This window comes from Zingiber officinale, chromosome 3B, assembly GCF_018446385.1.
Source record: "Zingiber officinale cultivar Zhangliang chromosome 3B, Zo_v1.1, whole genome shotgun sequence".
NCBI lineage: Eukaryota > Viridiplantae > Streptophyta > Magnoliopsida > Zingiberales > Zingiberaceae > Zingiber > Zingiber officinale.
This window is the reverse complement of record NC_055991.1, coordinates 6972635-6994020: the sequence shown is the minus strand read 5'-3', so window position 1 is coordinate 6994020 and position 21386 is coordinate 6972635. Positions and strand designations below refer to the sequence as shown.

Sequence of the window (21386 nt, the reverse complement as noted above, 5' to 3'; positions counted from 1 at the left end):
TTCTAAGTTAATATACTCAATTTAAGAGAATTTATACTGATTTTTAAATTTTTTGTATCTAAAAATATCATGATAATTAGATAAAAATATTTGACTGGAAAGTGAAAATAAAGATTTGCACGAATGAAAACTACATGTACAAATTTGTTTGCCAATAGAAATAGAAACTGTATGTAAAATTACTCAAGAAGAAATGTCCTTACAATTCTAATAAAAAAATACATAAAAGATGAAACTGTCATTGAATTAGATCGCGTATTATTTATTTATTTATTATTTAAATATTTTTTCTGTTTTTTTTAAAAACAATTATATAATTACCATCTCTCCTGGCTTCCGCTGCCTCCTCTCTCTCCTCCTCGCCGCCTTCTCTCTCTCCTCCTCCTCTTTCCTTATTATTTCTTTTGAGTTTCGTGTACCACTTTCGAAAGAAACAAATCCACATTCCAAATCGTCGAAGAGGCGAAGATTAACTCCAGATTGTCGCCGTAGATCGAAATGGAGCGAGATTCGGAAGGGGGAAGAGAAATCCAGAGATCTGCTCGTTGATTGATGCGCGTGCAATCGCGATCGGAATCGTCGGAGAGCCGCGCGGGTTGTTGGAAGAGAGAAGGGAGATTTGGTTGAGGAGGAGGAGAGGGGAATCCGACGACGATTGAGCCTCTACATTGGGAGAAGGTACCAGAGGGTGAGACGGAGAGATAGCGGCGAAGTGATATGAAAGGCTACGGCCCCGGCGGGCTGTCCGCCGCCGCGCAGCAGGCGGCGAAGCGGAGGTGGAAGGGACAGCCAGCGGCTGTTTTCGCGCTCGTCTTCTTCTCGCTGCTCGTCCCCCTCGTGTTCCTCCTCGGCCTCCAGAACCGGTTCCCTTCCGGTGCGTCATTCCGCCAGATCTCTCCTCGTTAAACCATAGTCGTTCTGCCCAGATCTCGCTATGGCGAGCCGCTCCCCTTATATCCTCCGCATCTCGCGGCGGAACATGATTCTTCCTGATCCGGCCCAGTTTGTAGTCGTGATTGGATTGTGGAATCGTGCCGTTGAATGTTTTGGGGGGTTTTGCTGTTATTTTAATAGTATTGTCTGTTTTGAATTTGAAATGTGGTTGGTGAAGTTTTCTTATACCGTACCTGTGATTTTCTGCAGGATACTTAGCCGATGTTCGCTCCCAGCAGGTCAGAGAATTTGTTATGATTGCGTTATCTTGGGTTTTCGGTTTTGATCTGTTGAGTTGATATCATTTTCTTTTGCATCAATATCCAGGAAAGTAACTTTGACACTTACCGCAATGTGACTCTTGAACAAGAGCAGATCTCTTTGAAGGTTCTCTACTGTTGTTTATATCTCAAGTTGACAATGATTTGCTTTTTTTCATCCTATATAATACTTGGAATCCTGTATCATTATTTGCAGTTGCAACACCTTGTATAATTTCTTTGATCTGAACTTGATAGTATTCTGCTTTGCTTCCTTTAATAGTTGATGTATGTATGTATGTATGTATTGGCAGAATTGAAATAAATAGGAGAAATGGAAGCAGGAGATAATAATTATCCAGTATATTATCCATTAATCTATGCTTGTATCTGTTGATCTTCTATTACTAGAATAATGAAGATGCTTTTGGTTATGGTAGCTACCCGTCTCTATCCATAGGTAATTATAATTGGATTTAATCTCAATTATCTATATTATGTTGTCCAGTCAGCATATGGATGAGTAAGTGCTGGAATTCAGACATATTCTGTATTAACTTTCTAAATAACCTTACTCCACATATTCCAAGGTTTCATTGCTTTGGTCACTTATGAGGTTGCCTATTCTTGTAGTCTATAATTTAACTCCTAGATTTTTTTATCGTTTAAGTTGTAACTACTGATCCATCTATGAACGAACACCTTTAATTTAAAGTTAATGCAAGTTTGTTATTTTTTTTTTTTTTATTGTTGACTTCTAAGGGCAGATCTTCTTTAAAGTATGTTTAAATTGCTTATTTATCAGGATGTCCTTCATGTGCCTCCTCCTGAGGAATTGAGCAAGAGAATCAAGGAAACCCTTGTTTCACCCACATCACAACTCAAGAATTATAGCTCTCAGGCAAGGGGTGATGAGCTCAAATCAAACGGTATGTAAGGGTATTTCTATGTGAATTCTTTCTTACCTAACGTCTGTATGCTTTTTATATTCTTTTTAATCATCCTTGACCATTGAGTTGCAGGTCCTGTTAAAAGACATGCTGGTGCTTCAAAAGAGCCTTCATCTCCTAATACTAAAGTAGGTTCTTGACACCTTGAGCAATTCGAGAATATTGTTTGAAATATTAGTTTGACGTACCAAACTAACTACTACTTGAATATGGTAGCAATGTGCAGTAAATCTGGATGCTGATTATTTGTATGCTAAGTGAAGTGCTATTTTTCTTGACATAAATGTGTTGAATTTACCTTATCTCATCCTTTCACGTATATACTACTAATTTAGCTCTTTATGCTAGATGGTTTGTATTTTATACTTCTTTTAGATTGCCTAATTACTGTTATTTTTCCAGATTGGTGTTGGAGATAGCAAGCCGAGCCATGATATAGTTATGAGTGTATATGAGACTGACAGATCTTGTGAACATGAATTCGGAAGCTATTGTCTTTGGTCCAGAAAACATAGACGAGTTATGAAAGATTCTATTGTTAAGAGACTCAAGGACCAGCTTTTTGTGGCAAGAGCTTATTACCCTAGCATCGCAAAAATTCAAGGAAAGGAAACCTTGACTCGTGAATTGAAACTGAATATTCAGGATCATGAGCGCATGCTTAGTGAAGCAGTTTCTGATCTCGATCTACCACCGCTGTGAGTATTTTCTTATAAAACTTGGAATCTATGGACATCTTTGTTTGTTCTTGATAAAATCAACCAAAAACACTTAAAATTCCTTTGATTGTTTCAAAGACGACCATTTTAGTGGCCCACCCTTCTTTTTTATGTTGGAGCCAACTAAGAATATTAGCAAGACTTAGAGGAAGTTCTAATCAAATGGCTGATAATACTTTTTTCAATTATTGGAATTACCTAAGCTCTTGATCACATGGGAAGTGCCTGATCTGAGGTGTGTATTATTGATTAGCATAATATACTATTTTGACATAGGTAGCCCCTTTCTCACCACACGAATACACATCTTAGATGTAATAATATCTTTTTAGGAACAGTCCCATGATTAAATGATTAGTTTATTAAATATTCAGATTTTGGTTGGCTTTCCAGTTGTTTTTCCTTAGAAAAGCTTCTACACATCTCCACCCCACCCTAGGTCTATTAAACAAAATGCCATCTCTGCCTGGACCTAGAACAAACTCCATGAGTTTTTCCCTATGCCTTCTTTCCTCGCCCGCCCGTAATAAATTTATGATTAGGAAAGGACTGAGAAGATGTCTAAGTTAGTGAGGATAAGGATTAAGGGTACATGACCCCTTTTGAGGCTAACTTCAAAGGAAATGAGAATGTGGCTAGCTAGAAGAGGTTGGGAAAGGATATTGTAATGTTGCTGGAGTACTGCAAGGGCAGGTTTGACAGAATGGGGAAGAGAGAGAATGGAATTTGTGTGCCAAGGTTATTGCAGATACACGTAAAGTTGAAGCTGCCCCTATGATTGAGTGATTAGGCTAAGGGGAAGTTGCTAGCTGAACTTTTTTCAAGCCTTATTTCTCTGTATCCATGAGGAACAAGAAGTTGAAAGAGCTAGTGGAAGAGGATTTCAAACGAAGTGAGGAAGAGAACTGGGAGGGTGATGCAAATAAGTAAAGTGGTTCAAGTAAAATAGATTGATTTTGGTATCTGAGTAAATATTATTTTTATTTTTCTGTATGTATCCAAACTATCCATAATCTCTGTTTTTTTCCCTAGTCCTAGTTAGAGTTGGTATAATATAATTATTTGGGTTATAGAATCGTATAAGGCATCAGTCTATTGTTCAAGATAGTATTCATGTATACTTGTTCCTCTTGTCCTTGGTCACCAACTCACTAAGGCATATAACCTTGTGTTGCATCCTAGCACAATTAGAGGTAGAGGAAGAGTGAGTAGGAAGTTGTTAAAATTTCTGGAGTATATTAGAGTAAGTTGACAGGGAAAACAAGGAGGTAAGAATGCATTTAAGGCCTTGTGTACTTTGGCAAAGTAGATGTGGGATCAGCAGTGATGGATAAGGAACAGAATTATAGAAGCCCCTTCTGCTATTTGCTTTGTGCAAAATTTGTGTGGGAGAGGTGTCTAGGAATTCGCTGACAATTTTCCGTATTGATTGTCTTAGTCCAAAATGTGGTGGATGCAAAGAAGAGAAAGAAGGGGATGGGAAATGTTGATGGGAAATGTCCATTCATGTATTTTCGTTGAAATTATACGCAAATTGGAGAAGGGATTTTGTAGATCTTCTTGCTGCTTGTGCAAGAAGCTAAGTTCTCAGCCTCTGCTTTTCAATCATTGCTCACCTTTTTTTGATATCCATTGTTTGTTGAAGTATATGTGGTTGGAAGGAAATAGCGGCCATCATTGACGAGAGAGCATGGTGATGACTGCAGTATATCAGATAGGCAAGGAGATAACAAGGAGAATCTCATTGGGTGATGGGCTGAAGTGGATGGAGCGTGGCTTTGTTTGTCCTCTCAATGAACAACATTTTTCTTCTTTCTTTGCAATTTTGGCACAACTATTTTGGTGGGATGAATACCATGATTACCATAATGCTTTCCAAGTGAACAAAACAAAGGAATACACATCTTTCTTTCTGTGCATGGAAGTAGACATCGTTCTGTCCTTTCCCCTCTCCATCCCCTTCAACTAAACATTAGCTTAAATATGTTAACCAGCTATGCCTATTCTAGTTAACGTCTCTCCTGTTTCCATCAAATAAACAATGATAGATTGGCTAAAATGGTTTAAATTTGAAAGCTAACGGACACCATTTAAGCCAAATAAATAAATAAATAAATAAATAAAGGGGCCCAAATGAAAGTGACATCATGTGTAGGACTACTTTTGCTTCTTTTTTTTTTCCTTTTATTTGTCTTTTTTGAAAAAGACTTGTTCCTATATTTGTGATTTGTTTTTTGGTTAAAATTTTGTGCTATATCGGAGTTTCAATTTATGACCAAAACGATATCATTTTGGTATTTTTAAATATAAAATATATTAATTTAAAATAAAATTTTTAATTTGAGTATTAAAAAATTTATAAAAAAATAAAAAATAAAATATTTTTTAAAAAGAAAAAAAAATGTGATCGCGGCACCCCCTCGGGCTTGCGGAGGTCGCCACAAGATCGTGGCGTCCCATGGTCACATGGTGTAGTCCTGGTACCGATGCCGAATGGCAGATGGATTGACAAATTTCACCCATTTCGTCTAGCATGATACGAAATTTTAAGTCATGATTTAGTTTATAGAAAAAAACACAGGGATTGCCATTAGACTTGCTATCGAATGCTAATTAGGATTTCCTGCTCGCTTCATTGTTTCCTTTGAAGTGATATTCTCATTTGTATGAGCATATTGACGATGTCAAGAATAAATTGAGCCTAGAAACAAGCTTAGCATAACACTATTTTGTTTGTAGAGCATTTTACTTGAAGTAAACTGTTTTGCGAATATCATGATTGGGATGCTCTCTTGTTCCAAGAGATGGTATCTCCATTTATCTTTCATGAGATTAATCCATTGGAAATCTTATGAAAATTTTGCATTTCCTTTCGATTTTTCTTTTGCCATTTAGATCCAATCATTAACATATTCTCTTTCTAGTGTGGGGAAGAAGATTGCAAATATGGACAAGGTCATTGCAAAAGCTAAGTCATGCCCTGTTGATTGCAATAATGTTGATAGGAAACTCAGGCAGATACTTGATCTTACAGAAGATGAAGCTCATTTTCATATGAAACAAAGTGCATTTTTATATCAGCTTGGTGTCCAGACCATGTCTAAAACTTTTCATTGTCTTTTAATGAGATTGACAGTAGAGTTCTTCAAATCTCCAGCATCTAATGTGGAGCATATATCTGCTTCTAAAAGTGTCAATCCAAGCTATCTGCACTATGTCATCTTCTCAAGAAATATACTAGCAGTATCGGTCACTATCAACTCTACTGTGACAAATTCTAAGGTTTGGCATTTGATCCTGTTTTCCTGTGATTCTCTTTTGAAGATTTTTCTTCCATAATTTTTAACGACTTCTCTCCTGTGTATTACAGGAATCTGATAGCATTGTCATTCACGTGATAACAGATAAACAGAATTTTTACTCTATGAAACATTGGTTTGTCAGACACTCATATGGAAATGCAACCGTTCACATTATGAACTTTGATGAGCTAAAGTCTAATCATGTTTCCAACTTAGACTTTGGAGAGATGTCAATGCCAGAGGAGTTCCGAATCTCTAGTCACGCTACTTCACAACAAACCCCTTTGCAGATGGGAACTAAATACCTCTCCGTATTTGGTCATTCCCACTTTCTTCTTCCCGATATGTTCAAGAATCTAAAGAAGGTAGTTATTTTGGATGATGACGTGGTTGTTCAAAAGGACATATCCTTTTTGTGGAATCTTGATCTAGGTGGAAAAGTAATCGGCACTACCGAGTTTTGTGGAGTAAAACTGGGCCATCTGAAATCAAATCTGGGCACCGCAGTGTATGACAGTAACGCTTGTGCCTGGATGTCTGGCGTAAGCATAATTGATTTGGAGAAATGGAGAGAACTTGATATTACGGGAGTTTATGGAAGGATTGTTGATCAGGTAATTGCTGAGGATTAGAAATTGTTTCTTGTAATATCAATAGCCATTCCAGTTTCCATAGTCCTATTTTTAGTTTCAGGCTGTACTGGTATTGAATTCTTGGTTATTTTTACTCAAATTAGTAACATTCAAAATGCATTTGTCTAATTATTATTTTTTCTTTCCTTGCCCCATGACAGTTAAAACAGGAAAATGAGGCACAGTGGAGAGCTACTGCACTTCCTGCAAATTTACTTGCTTTTCACGGTCATATATATGCTCTCGACAATACTTTAGTTCAGCAAGGGCTTGGCCATGATTACGAAGTCTCTGAGGACTCTGTGAAGAATGCAGCGGCATTGCATTACAACGGCAACATGAAGCCTTGGCTCGATTTAGCCATTCCCAAATACAAGAACTCCTGGAAGAAGTACCTTACACGAGATGAGCGATATATGGAAGAATGCAATGTTAACCCATAGCCTCGGCCACAAGCTCAAGTATTAGTTTTGTATTGAAGAGGAGACCAAAAACTTGCCTGCATTTTTGTCTGCAATTGCTGCTGAGACATCAACCAACACTTCAACCGTCAAGAGTCAACCAATAAAAAAAATTGGAAAAGGAGTTTTTTTTTGTCACTGCTGGTTCACAAACACTCAGAAGTCGTCGTGCAAGAAGAACATCTAAGGAAGTAGGCTGTGAGTATAGATCTCGTAAACGGCGTTTCAGGTAAGTCCATATCTTAACCGGTTGCATATCATCCATTTGTTATATAGTCGGAAGAGTAGTAGGTTGGCACTTCTAACTGGATCGATGCCGTCCTTGGACCAGTGTAGATCGATTTTTTTGGCCCCCTATTATTACCCCTAACCCTTGTTGATTCTATTTCACTCCACGATGAGGGTATATTTTGCCGTCTCACATTAGCAATTCTTTGTTACTAATTCTACCCGAGCAAGGGTTTTCATTCTCGACAAACTTGTGTCCGCTTAACTTGGTAATAAAAAACCATTTTGTATTTAAAATCTTAGTATTTGTTTCAAAATGTTTTCACAGAATACTTGCCAATTACTTGCAGTGTGCTTGTGCGGAAGTAACTTAGCTTTCACTGCCCCCATTCTAACTATGAAGCTTTCTTGAATAGGCTTCATTCTGTTAAGCTTACAATGTCCATGCGACTCAGCAGTGAAATTAACAGTTGAGACAATAAATGACATTGTTCGTAGGTGTGTTTGGTTTATAATTTCTTGAATTTTGTTTTTTGTTTTTTTGTATTCCTGTGGTTACCTAAATCATAAATAAATTATAAATGTCAAAGTCTTAAAGAGTTTATGCACTGAACTTTAAATAAAAAAGGTTTAATAATTTTGGTTAAAAAATGATAGCATGGCATTTTTGTTTCAAAGATTGTTGAAACTTCAGTATTAAATATCAATCGTGTTTTTCTCCTTGCCTAAGAGGATGAATTTGAACAGTCATTCCTTTCTTTCGAGTCATTTGTCCATTCGAAATTCTAAAAGGCTAACTAAAACTTCTCAAATATTGGAAAACAATACGCATCCTCTTCGTTCGAGTAAACAACGTGCATCTATATTTGGGTGCAAATCATTCAAATTTGTTCATGAGTTTTTCGAACTGGTTAAAAAAAATATTTGATTAGTATTTAAAATTATTAAATTTGAACATAATTTGAATATATTTGATAATTTTTTTAATTTAAGATTAAAATATTCCAAATCAAATTACTCAAATCAAGATTAGAAGTATTCGAACTAAACTCACACCCAAAATTATTTATATTTTTGAATTTTTCAGTTAATTTGCAACTTTTTTTTCACGTGATACATGTGTGTGCACGTGGGCACATAGACGCGAGTTGACCTTGCATGTTATATTCACGTGTGGTCTTTTGTCCAGTGCGCCCCGTGCGTGTATTAAACCCTACGTGATCCTACGAATGTCCAAAGGGGCTTTCATGTAGGACGCGTAGGCAGGCCTTCCCACGCTTGTCCCATTGACGAGAGACAAAATATAACTACTACCACTACAAAGACCTCACATTTTACGTTACCAAGTTCAGAGATTTAGTTACATATATGGCAATGGACAAAACTGAAGACGCAAGATCCCTAAGTTTCGATATTTACAAATTAACTTATAAAAAAGGCTCACTCCAAGCACATTAACAATTGAACAGAGCCTTTACAGAAAAAAAAAAAAAAGAGGCTAGAACAATACCTAGGGTTGCCTCCAAACTTTAGAGCTACAATGTCTGCATGACCATCTACTGTACAAGTGAGTCAAAGAGGTGCAGAGCTCGTTCGACGAAGCTGATACCGCGGTTCTGGAAGAGGTGCGGAGAACACCAACTTGTCCAACTCCTGCAACAAATTGAAAATTTGAAAAATGTAAAATCAAATATTTAAGATTGGCGAATGGATGTTATCTTTCCCGTTAATTCTATCAAACTTGCAACAAATATCCATAAGATCCAAGATCCATGATGATGTTATTCACAACAAATATCTTTGAAGTTTGATGATCTTGTATAGGTGGTATCACAATAAAATTCAGAAGAACATTCAATTTCTTCCATCTCTAGCTAACTGTGCTGCGAATAACAGAATAACAGATGATGCATACCTGAAGCAATTCATGAATACAAACAACAGTTAAGGACAAAAGCCACGCAAGTGGATGCAGCAAAAAATACAGTATGATTGGATGATAAGGCAGAACATAATGAATAAATTACGGACGTAATGGCCAAATGATGTTGGATGATAATTCTTAACGAAACAACTACATTGTTTCAGAAGCAGACATTGCAAAAACAAAACAAAAAAAAAAAACACAGGACTTGCTGCAGAATGTTGTTTCCTTAAAAGTTGTGGTCCTGGAGTATATGTCTCTAGTACTTTCTGTATTTTTTTTTAATGAAAAGTGAAAAGAAAAGAACATGGCCATGGATAAGCTTTTTACAAGGTAGGTAATGAGAAGAAAACCAGAGGTAAACCAATTCTAGATGTCTCTAGTGGTCCTCAGGCTATTAGCATTGGGAACCAGTGCTAATAGCAATATTGCAGTGGTTAAAGCGAAAATCTTAAGTGAGCTGAACAGAAAGAAGGGCTAAAGCTACCTTTTATTATAAAATTTCAGTGATTAAAGGACAGTGGGTTGAGCTTGATTCAGCCTGAACAGATGTTGACTAAGATAGTGCGATATAGACTGCTGGCACCAAGCTATCCGCACCAGTAAATTTGATAAAACCATCCATTATTTACAACCATAAATCACAATCAGCAATTACTAAATTCATACTGATATTTTGGATCACGATGAAATCAACATTTTCACGAACCTTTGATTGATAAGAGTCTGTTAATGTAATTTCTTCATGCCCTCTTTTCTGTTAGCTTATTTTTCACTTGTTTACAATCTCAAATGATCCAATAGACTAGTGGTCTTTGTCTTATATTAAAAAAGGACAGCCTTACAAACCTCCCGCCAATGTGAAGTCCCGAGGAAAGGTCTATTATGCAGCCTTACCCTCCTTTACCTTGCTTTGCAATAGATTATTTCCGAGACTCAAATCCGTGACCTCTAGGTCACACGGCAACAACTTTACCATTGCTCCAACGCTCCCCTTCGTGATCTCTGTTTTATATAACTAACAAAATCTACTGCAAGAACATTTAAAACTTAACCCTAGCGATCCAGTAACTCTCCTAACAACAGAAGTGAAATTAACTTCTTAAATGACCTCACTAAAAAAAATCATCAAAAAGACAGAGATAGGACACCCATAAAAAAACATATATGATCATGAAAAACTTCAGATATCCATACAACCACTGATAACTGATCTTAAGATATCGCAACAAGGAAAGATAACCAACTCATGATAAATGAGAACAAGTCTACCTTCTGTTTCTTTAACCTCTCATTCTCTTCCTCTAGGTGAGAAACTTTGTTTTCCAGCTCATTGGTGTATGCCTGACATGATAACATAATCGATTTCATACTTAATTCCCAAAATTCACTTGCAATAAAAGATAATGAAGGAAACTATGAAAGATTTAATGATATAATAAGTAGCTATCAACCTGTTTCCTTGCTCTTGAACGTGCTGCAGACTCACGGTTTTTTATCATCCTTTTCTGTCGCCTTTCAGCAAATTTGTCCACCATGTCCTCGGAAGCACCACGTTTCCTACCTGGTGTTTGAGGATCAGAAAACACACCTAGTGTTGGTGAAGCTATATCTACCTGACTCTCAGAGAACACTGCCTCAAACATAGTTCCAGGACTAATTTGATGATGTGGTATGTTTGAAATGTAAGTGCCCATAATGCTTTGTTGCCCATGCATCTGTGCATCCATAGCAGCCATCTGTTGAAATTGCTGCAACCAACCTGTTCCTTGTGTAAAATTCTGTGTTCCCTGCAAGGGATCAATATTCCCCACTGGATCTACATCCCCAATCAATTCATGCCCATCTTTGTCAAGTGCACCAACAACCACACCAGCCTTTACTAGAAAATCCTCTAGCGTCATTTCTCCGAGTGTTGGCTGCTTCTCATGACCTAATCTCTGGATCTCAACTTTCTTCTGGTTCTGCTCCTGCTCCTGCTGAATGTCTCTCCACACTTCATCTACTGTCTTTTTGCTCAACTCCCATGGCATGGTCATGCTACCCTGACGGCGGAGACCAGAACTGGAGGCATGACGATCAGTTGGCATATCAACCTCTGCAGCGCATAACTGATTACCCTCACTCGGGAACACAGTCTTGAGGAGGTCATCAAGGTTCATGCTAAGAAGAGGTTCCCCTATGTGGTTCTGGACTTCATTGAGAGTCAAATTATAAAGTGATCCTTGCCTAGACAAGCTCTGTATCTGGGAACGCTGGCAACCATTGCCCCCATCTCTCTCTGTTGCCATTGTATTCCCATTCACTAGATTCTTCAGCAAGAGATATCGGTGACCAAATCCTTAGGCTAAAAACCCACAAGCAAGTACTTGAGCAGTAATAAAACAAAGGAGTAAAGAACTCAGGAACACAGCAAAAGAATTCCAACCCTTCTTATTGCTGCTTTATTATTTTCACTTGAACGAGAAATTTCACCTACCTATTCGTCTCAGAATCTGCAAAACCAAAAGACAATACAGATTAGTCCAAAGCTCACAGAAAGGCACCAGTTTCATCAATAAGTTTACATAAAGACAGTAGATGACAAATTATTTGGAAATCAAATCACAAAACAGGTCAAGTACTCTCGCATAAATACCATTAAATAGATTAATGAATAACTTGCCCCATTAAATTGTACTAATGCCAGAATAGACAATCCAGTTAAGTTTCCTACAGTTGCCTACTGGTCAGCATCATGAAGCACCAGTTCACTCACTATTGTACTCAGTAAATATCATCAACAACTATTGCAGACTTCTTCTCACAATCCCAAGTACAGTGGTGTAAAAGATCAAAAATCTATGCAAATCCTCGAAATTAAAGTTCACAAGAAAACATGCACAAACGTTAATCCTACATTCAGATCGTATGGCAAAGCGGAACATCAATCCTACCGAACTGGCGTCCGGCAAATTGACAACCACCAAATGAAAACATACAAACTCGGAGCATTATCATTGCAGAAGAATGAAAAAAAGGCAAAATCCAACGGTCATTGTTCTGGAGAAACGAACGTCTACGTACATGGAACCCCAAAATCACAAGGTCCAATCAGTATTATCCGGGAAACGAATTCCAGTAACTATAAAGAACACATCAAACCAGATCTAAGCAAATAAACGACCAAATGGTAGTCAGCGAAAAACCTACATCGCGGGTACGAACCTATAAGGCAGTAGACGAGTGGCATGGCCAAACGAAGCAATTTTCCTCGGATCAAAAAATGGGTGCAACGAAGATCGAAAAGCGAATCGAGGAAAGCGAAACAGGCGAGTAGGGATTCGAAAGGGAACGTACCGTCTCCATTTGAAAAGCGAGCAGGGCGAAGGCCACCTTTCACATTGAACTCTCAGAAATCTCCCCGTCGGCTGGCTGTCCCGATACGAATTCAGTGGACAGATCGGAATGGCGATGGCGGAGCGAGAGAGTTGCGAGATCTTCGCGAGAGAGAGAGAGAGAGAGGGGTGTGGTTCAGTTGTTCTTGCTGTAGCTTCTATTTCGAAAAAAAAAAATTGAAAAGAAAAAGAAAATGAGTGAGAAAATATATTTTGTTCTTCGCTTCGATAAGGACTAAAATAAAATTAAAAAAAAATTAAAAAACACCAAACTCTGAACCATCTACGAACCGAACCGGATCGACGGAGAAATCGAGAAAATTTCTTATTCCAATCAAATACCTTTTTATTTATTTTATTTTATTTTTGTCTTATTTACTGGGAGAGAAAAAAAAAATTTTAAAAAAAATATCAGAGCCAATTGGACCGTTTACTTGAAATCAAAATAATATTATTGTCTATAACGTAAAATGATTTAAATTCACTTCCAGCAATTTTAATCAATGTTGTAATTTTAACTCACGTTAGAGTATTTTTAATCAATATAAAAATACTTTTAACCGAAATAATTTTCACTAATATTTAAACAGTTTGAATTAAAACTGTTATAATATTATTAAATAAGTTTAATAAAAAAAGACATTTTAGAATAAATTAAAATAAAACACCTTATCATGTCTCATAGCTTTTTCTTAAATTCTAAATAATAGATAATGAATCAACTATACCAAATATCTTTGAAACTAACCCCTTGAGCTGCCCTATTTATGCACTGTTTGTTTGGAAGAAGGTGAGAAAAGGAGAGAGATGGGTAAAAAGGGAAAGAAAAATTTGAAATCCTGTTTGAGAGGAAGCGAGCTACAAAAAGAAAATGTAAGGAAAATTAAGTTTTAATCTTTTTTAATCATGAAATGAAAGAATTTCTTAAGTCCCGATTTCGGATGTAAGGAAAGGTAAAGGAAATTAAAAAATATATATATTTTAATTTTATCCTTGCTTTATTATATTAATTCTAAAAATTATTATTTTAGATACTCTTTGCGTCACGACGAAAAAAACTATCACCGCTCGACTCGCACCGTCCGATACTCGTGCTTTGTCGACATTGACATCAACTTTGATGTCGATACCAACTTTGACGCTGACACTGACTTCGACGATGACACTAATTTCAACGTCGACATCGATGCCGACGCCGACTTTGATACTGACGCCGACTTTAACAAATGAGCTATAAATGTTTAAATGCATAAGTTTTAACCAATAAATATCTACAAAATACACTAGATTCTTAACATGCAAGTCTTTAACAAAAATGAATAATTTTATAACTTTATATATTTAACCTTCATTACCCTTACTGTCCTCCTAATAAATACGGTAATACATGTTACGTAATGAACCTTCCCTCTTTCTCAAATAAGGAGAATATAAATACTTTACTTCCCCTCCCTTCTTTTTCCATTAATGAATCTTCGCTCACCTCATCCAAACAGAAGATTATAGGAGAGGGGAAGAATTAGGGAAAAGGAGAACAAAACTTGGTTGGCATTTTGCGCTGACCTATAGAAGATGAGCAACACAATGAGAGACCCAAAACAACTTCAATCGGACATGAAAAGGCAAAAGCTAAACCAAATAGAGATGAGTTAGCCAACTCACTTGAGAGCATAATTAGGCAGCATTTGAAGCAAGTTTCACAGTTCAATGACCATCTCGTAATTAAATGAATCGATATTTAGAGGATTCAGTATGGCAATTCAATGCAGTTGGCTCCTGCAAAATATACATCAGCTGCACTTTCAATGTATCGGAAAACATTTTCAGAGTAAAGACTCAAAGAGGTACATGACAATGGTGTTGCTGGCTCAAACAACAGCACATGGTTCTGTCAATGTCAGATTGGCTTATCCTTTCAGCCTTTCTCACCAGTGTCGCTTTCCTCCTATCCGCCTAGCTAACTGTATGTCTTTCACCACTGCAACCAAATACGAGGAAAATCGTAAGGAGAGTTGAAGAGAACCTCAAAGTTTCAATCTAATTGAATAATCATATACTATGATGCTATCACTTTGTAGCTGGTTCGTGTTACCTAAATTAACAAAAGGAACTGAAAATGCTGGCTCTACAAAAAACATCAAAGTCAATTTTTACAAGGAAGTTTCCCTCTGTGTAAAAGAACTTCAGTATATTGCGATAATAGTCAGACTTAACAAGTGAAACAACTCTCCCATTTGACAGATTGACGACTTTCTAGGAATGGTATGAGAGTATGCTGGTCTTGTGATTGTTGGAGGTGCTATGAATTAAGAGTACATGCCACCACTAGGACCTTAAGATAGAAGATTGGAGCACGAAACGTAATGGCCTACTGGGGGATTTATATGGCTTAGGTGCATGAAGCTACTGAAAAAATAGGTTTACCTATTTTAAGGTGGACCTAACAAGTTAACAGGTCTTATTTAGACTATATGGTTTGTAAAATTATTAAAAGGCTGGACACAGGGATTTCCCGTCCAACATCCATTCTCATATTAATTTCCCCATTTGTATTTAGCCACCAAATTTATATGGGATCTGATTTGAGGTGTTAGTATACAAAACAAATTGCAATCCTTTCCATAAAGGAACCTTCAATTTTTTCTAGAGATGAGCAACCATGAGATCCCATGAATTCAATCATACAAAATCACAATTACCATTATGGAGTTGAAAAGAACTAAAATATTAACAAATTGCTTGGAGAATAGCAATGAAGAATTCGAGAGAAAAAAAACAGGCAAGTCCAAATGGACTTACCCCTACTATGTTCCTTGTGTTTGAAAAAACAACAGAACTAATTTAAGAAAAGGCCAACTGGTTGGATGATATAAAAATCATTCAGATCCTTCTGAGTTTGCAAAAAAAATCAAACTAGTTTAAAGAAACATCCTGCTTGGATGATATATAAATTCATTTATAAAAAAAGTTACATTTTTCATTTCTATAAATAAACAATCATGGTGTGAAAAGTGGCCTAGGCAGCTGATATGTTTATTTGAGACCCCACTTCACCTATAGGGTATACAATCCTTGTACAGGGGCGATGTGGGATAGGCAGCCAACCTAGGCGACAACTTTGGTTCACTAGTGAAAAGGTGTTTCAATGATGGGGAAAATGCCCAACAGTTGGAAGGATAATTCTTTGTTGTGTTGAAATTAAACATTTTTCTTTCCCGACACCACCATACTCAACATTGACGATCACCACAATGCTGAAACTACACTCACAGATGCACTATCACTGTGGCAACTCCACATGCGCTGACACTCCTTCAATGTAGTATGCATGATGCTCTACACATGCAGAGACTCCTCCATTATTGGCTACATGCAATACCTCCAGCTAAGTCCTCTAGTCCCAAATGCAAACAAACCAACCACCAGAGCATCAGGCCAACCTCCTATTGACTCTCCACCAATCTTTGCCCACTGCAGTCGCAGATGCCTAACGACCACCTACATCCTCTCTTTAATATCTTGTAGTTAACTTCATCTTATCTACTGAAAATGAGATGAAAAGGTCTAAAATACATGCTAATATGACTTACTAAGAGTAACACGCTTTGCATGTATTGAGCATAGATATGCATCTTCAAACATTGCTTGCAAGTGGCATTCTGCTGCCTACAAAAAATTCAACAACAAATAAGCAAAGCATATATCATAGAGAGTTTTTATAACAATTTAATAAAATCAACTTTTCAAATGGTGAAATAAGAAAACAAAGGACTGTAGTTGCATAAGAGTCCAGTTGGAAAGTGAATTTTTATCTAATTCAAAAACTGCAAGAATAAATGGTTGCATAAATTTGCTCATGTCTTTGTTTGGGAAAAATGTCTAAGCTAAAATAAAAATAAATAATTATTTATGCCAAGGACAATTGATCTCTCTAAACATGACAAAATTAAGCTATATTATCTCAAATGTATATATTTTCGTGTGAAACTGCTATCGGACACATTTTCAAAATGTTTTGTCCCAAAAGAATGTAGATATTACCTTAAATTTACAATGCAAATGTGAAAGAACTGGAAACTGAAATACATTATCTAACTAGCAAATTAGGTAAGATAAAAATAGAGCCTCTAATTATTTTTTAAAAAAATGAAACTAGCAGTAGCAAAAGATAATATATAAACCAACAGGGGTTTGAATGTGGCTTAAAGAACAATTTCAAGCAAAAATCAAAGAATATAAGGTGCTAAATCACTCATGGTTAGCTAAATCTGGTACATTTGGCACCCATTGGATGACACTTCATGAGAAAAGAAAACAGAGAGTGAATAATACCATAACGAAATAAGAAGTATCACTTCAAGAGTAGAATGAGTTCATCACAATGTTCCACATAATAAGCAATAAGAGTACACTGCAATTTCCCCAAATATCCTATTAGGTTACAGTAACTCCAATTGGATGGTAATCAATTCAAATGCATGTTTGTTAACCCAGGCTTCCACCAAGTACAGGTAGGTTCAGTTCAGAGTAATATACAAGGAAAATTTTGTGTGCCTTGTTTGATTAAGTTATGTCGACAGATCATGAAGTAAATGCAAATTTGAGGAGGAGCTTCATGCACTGAGTTGCTCTTTTTTAAAAAAAAAAAAAAATATCAATCAATTAACACAAAAATATCAACAAAATTTGACTAAATATATTAGGACAAATAAGAAGAAAAACCACATTTATAATAATTAATTATCTAACAATCAGTTCAAGCAAAAATATTTACAAAAGACGACCAAATATCTCAGGACAAATTAGATGAAACAAGTGAAAAATCTAAAGCACATACCTCTTGAAGCGCAAGCATAGCATCAGGGGTCCACCGAGTTACTTCCCTACTATAAAAACCAGTGATTTCCCTAATCTATATACAACAACAGACATCATGAGAAGCAAATCTCAACAGCCTTATTGAACCTGAATCACAAATGCTCAAAAGAAAAGCTAATAACTATCGCCTAGATACATTATGATGACACTCACAAGTCTGGCAAATGGAGCAAAAGGAATCAGCAGCTTCGTCAACTTCTGAAGCCTCCTAATCTCACGTAAGGCTACTACTCCAGGCCTAGATCGGCGACTCCGCTTTTCAGTCTGCCTCTGCGTTCCTAACTCCATTCATATTTAATGAAAAGTATTCCGTTTTCAGGGTGAACGCCGAAGGAAAACAAAATGGATAACTCTCACATCTAATTAAGCACACGATGCAGAAAAAGTGAAAACCTTGATGCGCATCCTCCGAACTGCCCCCCGTGTCACCCTGTGGGTGCAAAATCTAAAAACCTAGTCAGTGAAAGAAACGGTGAAAAACAGAAAAAGAACAAAAGATAAGTCAGAAGCACACAGGAACAGTACGAGACGGGGTCGCAGCCGCGGTAGCTTTAGTTATGAACAGCAAGAGCAAGCGACGATAGATGTGAGAAGGTAAACGAAGTCAGCGAAAAGACAGAAGAAATGGTGAACTGGAAGACCTGCTGCTTTCCGCCGGGCAATGGGAGACCCGGTGAACTGGAAGCGCTTCCGATGGGGGCGAGAGAGGCCTCTTTTTGCGGTGTGCTTCGTCCTCGCCATGGCAAGAAGGGACTCGTGAGGGAAGAAGGCGAAAGGAGACAGAGAAGGGCTTTGGTCCTTCTTGGCGAAGTTCGACCATTCAGATTACGAATCGTAAAGCAGATGAAGCAACGATGGACCGTCCAGATTTCCTGCGCGTACGTTGGGGGTTTAATGCCGCTCAGATTTCAAAAATAGGCCTAATCGGAAATTCTCATTGCCTAAATTTCACCTACTTTTTTCAAAGTACTCTTCTGAATTTTAAAATTATCGACATAACCTACAAATTTTACTGTTATTTATATTAAACGCCTAAGTAGAATGTGAAAAGTTTTTTAGGCATAGAAATATAAGTAATATATTATTTTAAAAAGATATTATATGTAAAAGGGGCGTTCTTTTCCATTTCTATCTTAATATTTTATAATAAAAAATATAAAATATGCTTTTATTATGTAAAAATAAAATCCTGTGAAGAAATAAGATAGAGAAATAGCTAAATAAACTGACAGAAAATGGAAGAAATTTATAGAAAAACTCTTTTGGTAGAAGGAAATGACAACTTTGATTTTCATCATTTTCTTTAAAGAAAGTAAAATTGAAATATTAATAAAAATTTTAAAAATAATTTTTTACTCAAGCTCCATCGTAAATAAATAGGATCCTTCCCTTTTCTATTCTTACTAAAGGAAACAGAAAAATATAGAAGAACCATACAAATCTTTCTCACCTTGGATTTGCTCCTAATTCCTTCACAAAAGGCAACTATTAAGCATAATTTCAATGAACCTTTAAAGTTATGTATCACTTCACAACCATATTTACCAAAAACATGCTAACAATAATGTGCGACCGATGGATCGAATTTATATAACAGTGCTGTTGTTTGTCGTTAGAGAATTTACTCTAACTCAGCAAAATTGCAGAACTATAATCTGGATACATAAAACATTCTTCTCAAGGTCGAAACTTGTTCTACAACATCTAGATAAATGCACAAATATATGTATCAGAAGTTACTGATCATGAGTCCTGGAACCAATGATCCTGCAAGCATACTTCCCCCGTGATGAAATTAGCTGAAAAAATCGAACACTGTTTTCTATTGGCTCATCCTTTGAAGTTCAGTAATGATCACTGTGACCAAGGACACTAATCCAGAGCTTGCGCAGCCAAAATTTACAAAGAACTGAGCTTTCAGACATCAAATATCAGTATGAAACACTCTCATGGACAAAATCTCTATTTGTTCTTTCCTATTCTATCTTGCTCTGTAACCCCATCGTCTTCAACTTCAACTAGTCTTCCGCGAAACCATCTCTTCTTAGATTTCACAGGAAATGTGCTGGTAGGTAGACTAGTTTCCACTCCTGGTGCTTCACTATCCCCTTTTGAAGGATCTGCTTCATATTTTTTTGACCTACTGATGAATGAGCCGTTGCTGTTTTCTACTCCCTTGGCCACACTTTCAGTGTCCAAAGTCAAACCAACTTCCATGTATTCTGTGTTTTGGGTTGCCATTGACGGTGTCCAACCATTCACTGCAGTTTCCGATGATAACTTGTCGAAATTCATATATTTTGGGCGAGTTTCAGTGGAGATTGGATGATGGAAACCATTTACAGGCCTTTGATCTAATTTTTCAGTGTTCGGTAGCCCTGAACTGGACTGGAAATGATTTAATTTTCCACTGGAGTCTAAAGATTTTTCATCTCTAAACTCCTGCATTGTCAATGTTCCAGCCTCTATGATCTCAATGGATCGTCTTGCCTCGGCAATGAGCATTCTGGTTTCCATAAGTGAAGCCTGTGCAAGTGAACTCTTCGGCGCAGCCATCTCAAGGGTTTTTGCAACCTTCTCAGCTTCAGCAATTAGCAGCCTGAAGACCAAAAATGTAGATGGTTAACATAAGTAATGAAGCCAATTCAGAGTTAAAACTAAATGATTTACTCGAACTTCAATAAATTGAATATTTAGACTGCACGTATCACTGGAATTGAAATGGTAGCTTAATTGAGTTAGAAGTCAACACCAACTTACTTTGCCTTTTCAGTGGCATCTTTTGCTTCCTTTGCTGTTCGCTGCTCCTTTATTTTCTTTAGAATTTTGAATTTATAACTTGCCATAGGGTCTTTGTATGAAGGAGTGGAGTTCTTTCTTGTCTTTGACCCTACTTGCTTAGGGCTTATGTTCACTTTTGTGATGCTATTGGATTTTGTGGTTTTCTTTGGCACTGTGTCACTCGTACGAGGTGTGCTACTAGGTTTTCTTTGATTTCTTTCTCTTGGATTAGACGTGGAATGATACTTGTTCAACGCACTGCAAACTCGAGCTCGATATTCCTTGAATAGAAAAAAAAAAGTACCTTTAAGTTCTCATAGAGCAAAGAAGAAGAATAGAATGGAAAAAACAAATTTTGCTACTACCCATGAAACTATTGCAACAAGATGTTTCTGAAGGACAAATTGTATCGATAAGGGAACAAACAAAAAGCTAAAACAGGCAATAAAATATATTTTTAAAATGAATTTTATTGCATGACATCCTCTGAAGAGAAACCAGTTCATATACACCCGAGGAAAGCCTCGACTTACTTGATCAGTCCATTTGGCCAAGATTGCTTCTGAAATCTTTCTACGCTGCTCAAGCGATTTTGGTGCTCGACTGTTCCCTTTGGGTTTAGGCATTTGTTTCCTCTTCTCGATGCTCTCCAACCACTCCTGCTTTAGTTGTCTTTCCTGCGTATTAAATGAATCCCATTGCAGCTTGTATTCACCAGCAGAACCCTTTCTAGCAGATTCAGCTATAATGTTCTTCCATTCAAAAAAGCAACCATCCTGCACTGACAGCCTTTGTCGTCTTCTACGCCAACCCTCACGCACTCCTGCACCAATCTTCGCTCTCGTTTCCTCACTAAAAAAATACAAAAAAAGGGGGAAAAGTACTGAGAACAATTTTAAGATACTACAAACTTGGTGAATTTTGCTTAGCAATGAAACTTT

At 36.9% G+C, this 21386-nt stretch overlaps 4 protein-coding genes across 7 annotated transcripts in view; 1 reads left to right on the top strand and 3 right to left on the bottom strand.

The window, feature by feature from the left end:
* The first annotated feature begins 347 nt into the window (after nt 1-347).
* Nucleotides 348-7782, top strand: LOC122055716 (probable galacturonosyltransferase 7). Its single transcript, XM_042617283.1, has 9 exons — nt 348-874; nt 1144-1172; nt 1261-1320; nt 1999-2122; nt 2216-2271; nt 2546-2841; nt 5787-6144; nt 6233-6778; nt 6958-7782. The coding sequence occupies exons 1-9, from the start codon at nt 718-720 to the stop codon at nt 7237-7239; spliced, it is 1908 nt and encodes a 635-aa protein (XP_042473217.1). The 5' UTR covers nt 348-717; the 3' UTR covers nt 7240-7782.
* A 1014-nt stretch (nt 7783-8796) lies between these two features.
* On the bottom strand, nt 8797-12951 carry LOC122055718 (ABSCISIC ACID-INSENSITIVE 5-like protein 2). Of its 2 annotated transcripts, none has more exons than XM_042617286.1 (5): nt 12749-12951; nt 11838-11904; nt 10864-11756; nt 10682-10753; nt 8797-9138 (listed from the first exon to the last, which is right to left on the bottom strand). In XM_042617286.1, exons 3-5 carry the CDS (start codon nt 11698-11700, stop codon nt 9058-9060), a joined length of 990 nt encoding a protein of 329 aa, XP_042473220.1. In that variant the 5' UTR covers nt 11701-11756; nt 11838-11904; nt 12749-12951; the 3' UTR covers nt 8797-9057. The 2 variants fall into 2 exon arrangements, with proteins under 2 accessions (XP_042473220.1, XP_042473219.1); XM_042617285.1 differs by having other exon boundaries at nt 11889-11904.
* A 1206-nt stretch (nt 12952-14157) lies between these two features.
* On the bottom strand, nt 14158-18439 carry LOC122055720 (histone H3.3b-like). 3 transcript variants are annotated; one of them, XM_042617291.1, is made up of 9 exons: nt 18306-18439; nt 18179-18213; nt 18058-18109; nt 17818-17942; nt 17624-17698; nt 16377-16452; nt 14635-14764; nt 14449-14562; nt 14158-14349 (listed from the first exon to the last, which is right to left on the bottom strand). In XM_042617291.1, the coding sequence occupies exons 1-7, from the start codon at nt 18403-18405 to the stop codon at nt 14712-14714; spliced, it is 516 nt and encodes a 171-aa protein (XP_042473225.1). In that variant the 5' UTR covers nt 18406-18439; the 3' UTR covers nt 14158-14349; nt 14449-14562; nt 14635-14711. The 3 variants fall into 3 exon arrangements, with proteins under 3 accessions (XP_042473225.1, XP_042473224.1, XP_042473226.1); XM_042617290.1 differs by having other exon boundaries at nt 14160-14349; nt 14449-14764; XM_042617292.1 differs by having other exon boundaries at nt 14160-14349; nt 14449-14764; nt 18058-18094.
* A 729-nt stretch (nt 18440-19168) lies between these two features.
* Nucleotides 19169-21386, bottom strand: part of LOC122055714 — a 28286-nt gene continuing 26068 nt past the window's right edge. Inside the window, exons 6-8 of the mRNA XM_042617281.1 lie at nt 20979-21297; nt 20425-20726; nt 19169-20263 (exon numbers count right to left, since the gene is read on the bottom strand). Of these exons, the coding sequence (XP_042473215.1) occupies nt 19627-20263; nt 20425-20726; nt 20979-21297 (1258 nt within the window). The 3' untranslated portion in view covers nt 19169-19626. The remainder of the gene's footprint in view (nt 20264-20424; nt 20727-20978; nt 21298-21386) is intronic.

What these genes read in the sequence shown, in the direction of transcription:
- LOC122055716 (XM_042617283.1), top strand. Translation starts at nt 718, where the DNA reads ATGAAAGGCTACGGCCCCGGCGGGCTGTCCGCCGCCGCGCAGCAGGCG. An exon ending in CCAGAACCGGTTCCCTTCCG is followed by an intron (nt 875 to 1,143) that starts GTGCGTCATTCC and finishes GATTTTCTGCAG; the next exon opens with GATACTTAGCCGATGTTCGC. An exon ending in AAGAGCAGATCTCTTTGAAG is followed by an intron (nt 1,321 to 1,998) that starts GTTCTCTACTGT and finishes CTTATTTATCAG; the next exon opens with GATGTCCTTCATGTGCCTCC.
- LOC122055718 (XM_042617286.1), bottom strand. Translation starts at nt 11,700, where the DNA reads ATGGCAACAGAGAGAGATGGGGGCAATGGTTGCCAGCGTTCCCAGATA. An exon ending in GTTCAAGAGCAAGGAAACAG is followed by an intron (nt 10,754 to 10,863) that starts GTTGATAGCTAC and finishes TTATCATGTCAG; the next exon opens with GCATACACCAATGAGCTGGA. An exon ending in AGAGGTTAAAGAAACAGAAG is followed by an intron (nt 9,139 to 10,681) that starts GTAGACTTGTTC and finishes AATTTGTTGCAG; the next exon opens with GAGTTGGACAAGTTGGTGTT.
- LOC122055720 (XM_042617291.1), bottom strand. Translation starts at nt 18,405, where the DNA reads ATGGCGAGGACGAAGCACACCGCAAAAAGAGGCCTCTCTCGCCCCCAT. An exon ending in TGCCCGGCGGAAAGCAGCAG is followed by an intron (nt 18,214 to 18,305) that starts GTCTTCCAGTTC and finishes TCATAACTAAAG; the next exon opens with CTACCGCGGCTGCGACCCCG. An exon ending in TGCAAAGCGTGTTACTCTTA is followed by an intron (nt 14,765 to 16,376) that starts GTAAGTCATATT and finishes ATTTGGTTGCAG; the next exon opens with TGGTGAAAGACATACAGTTA.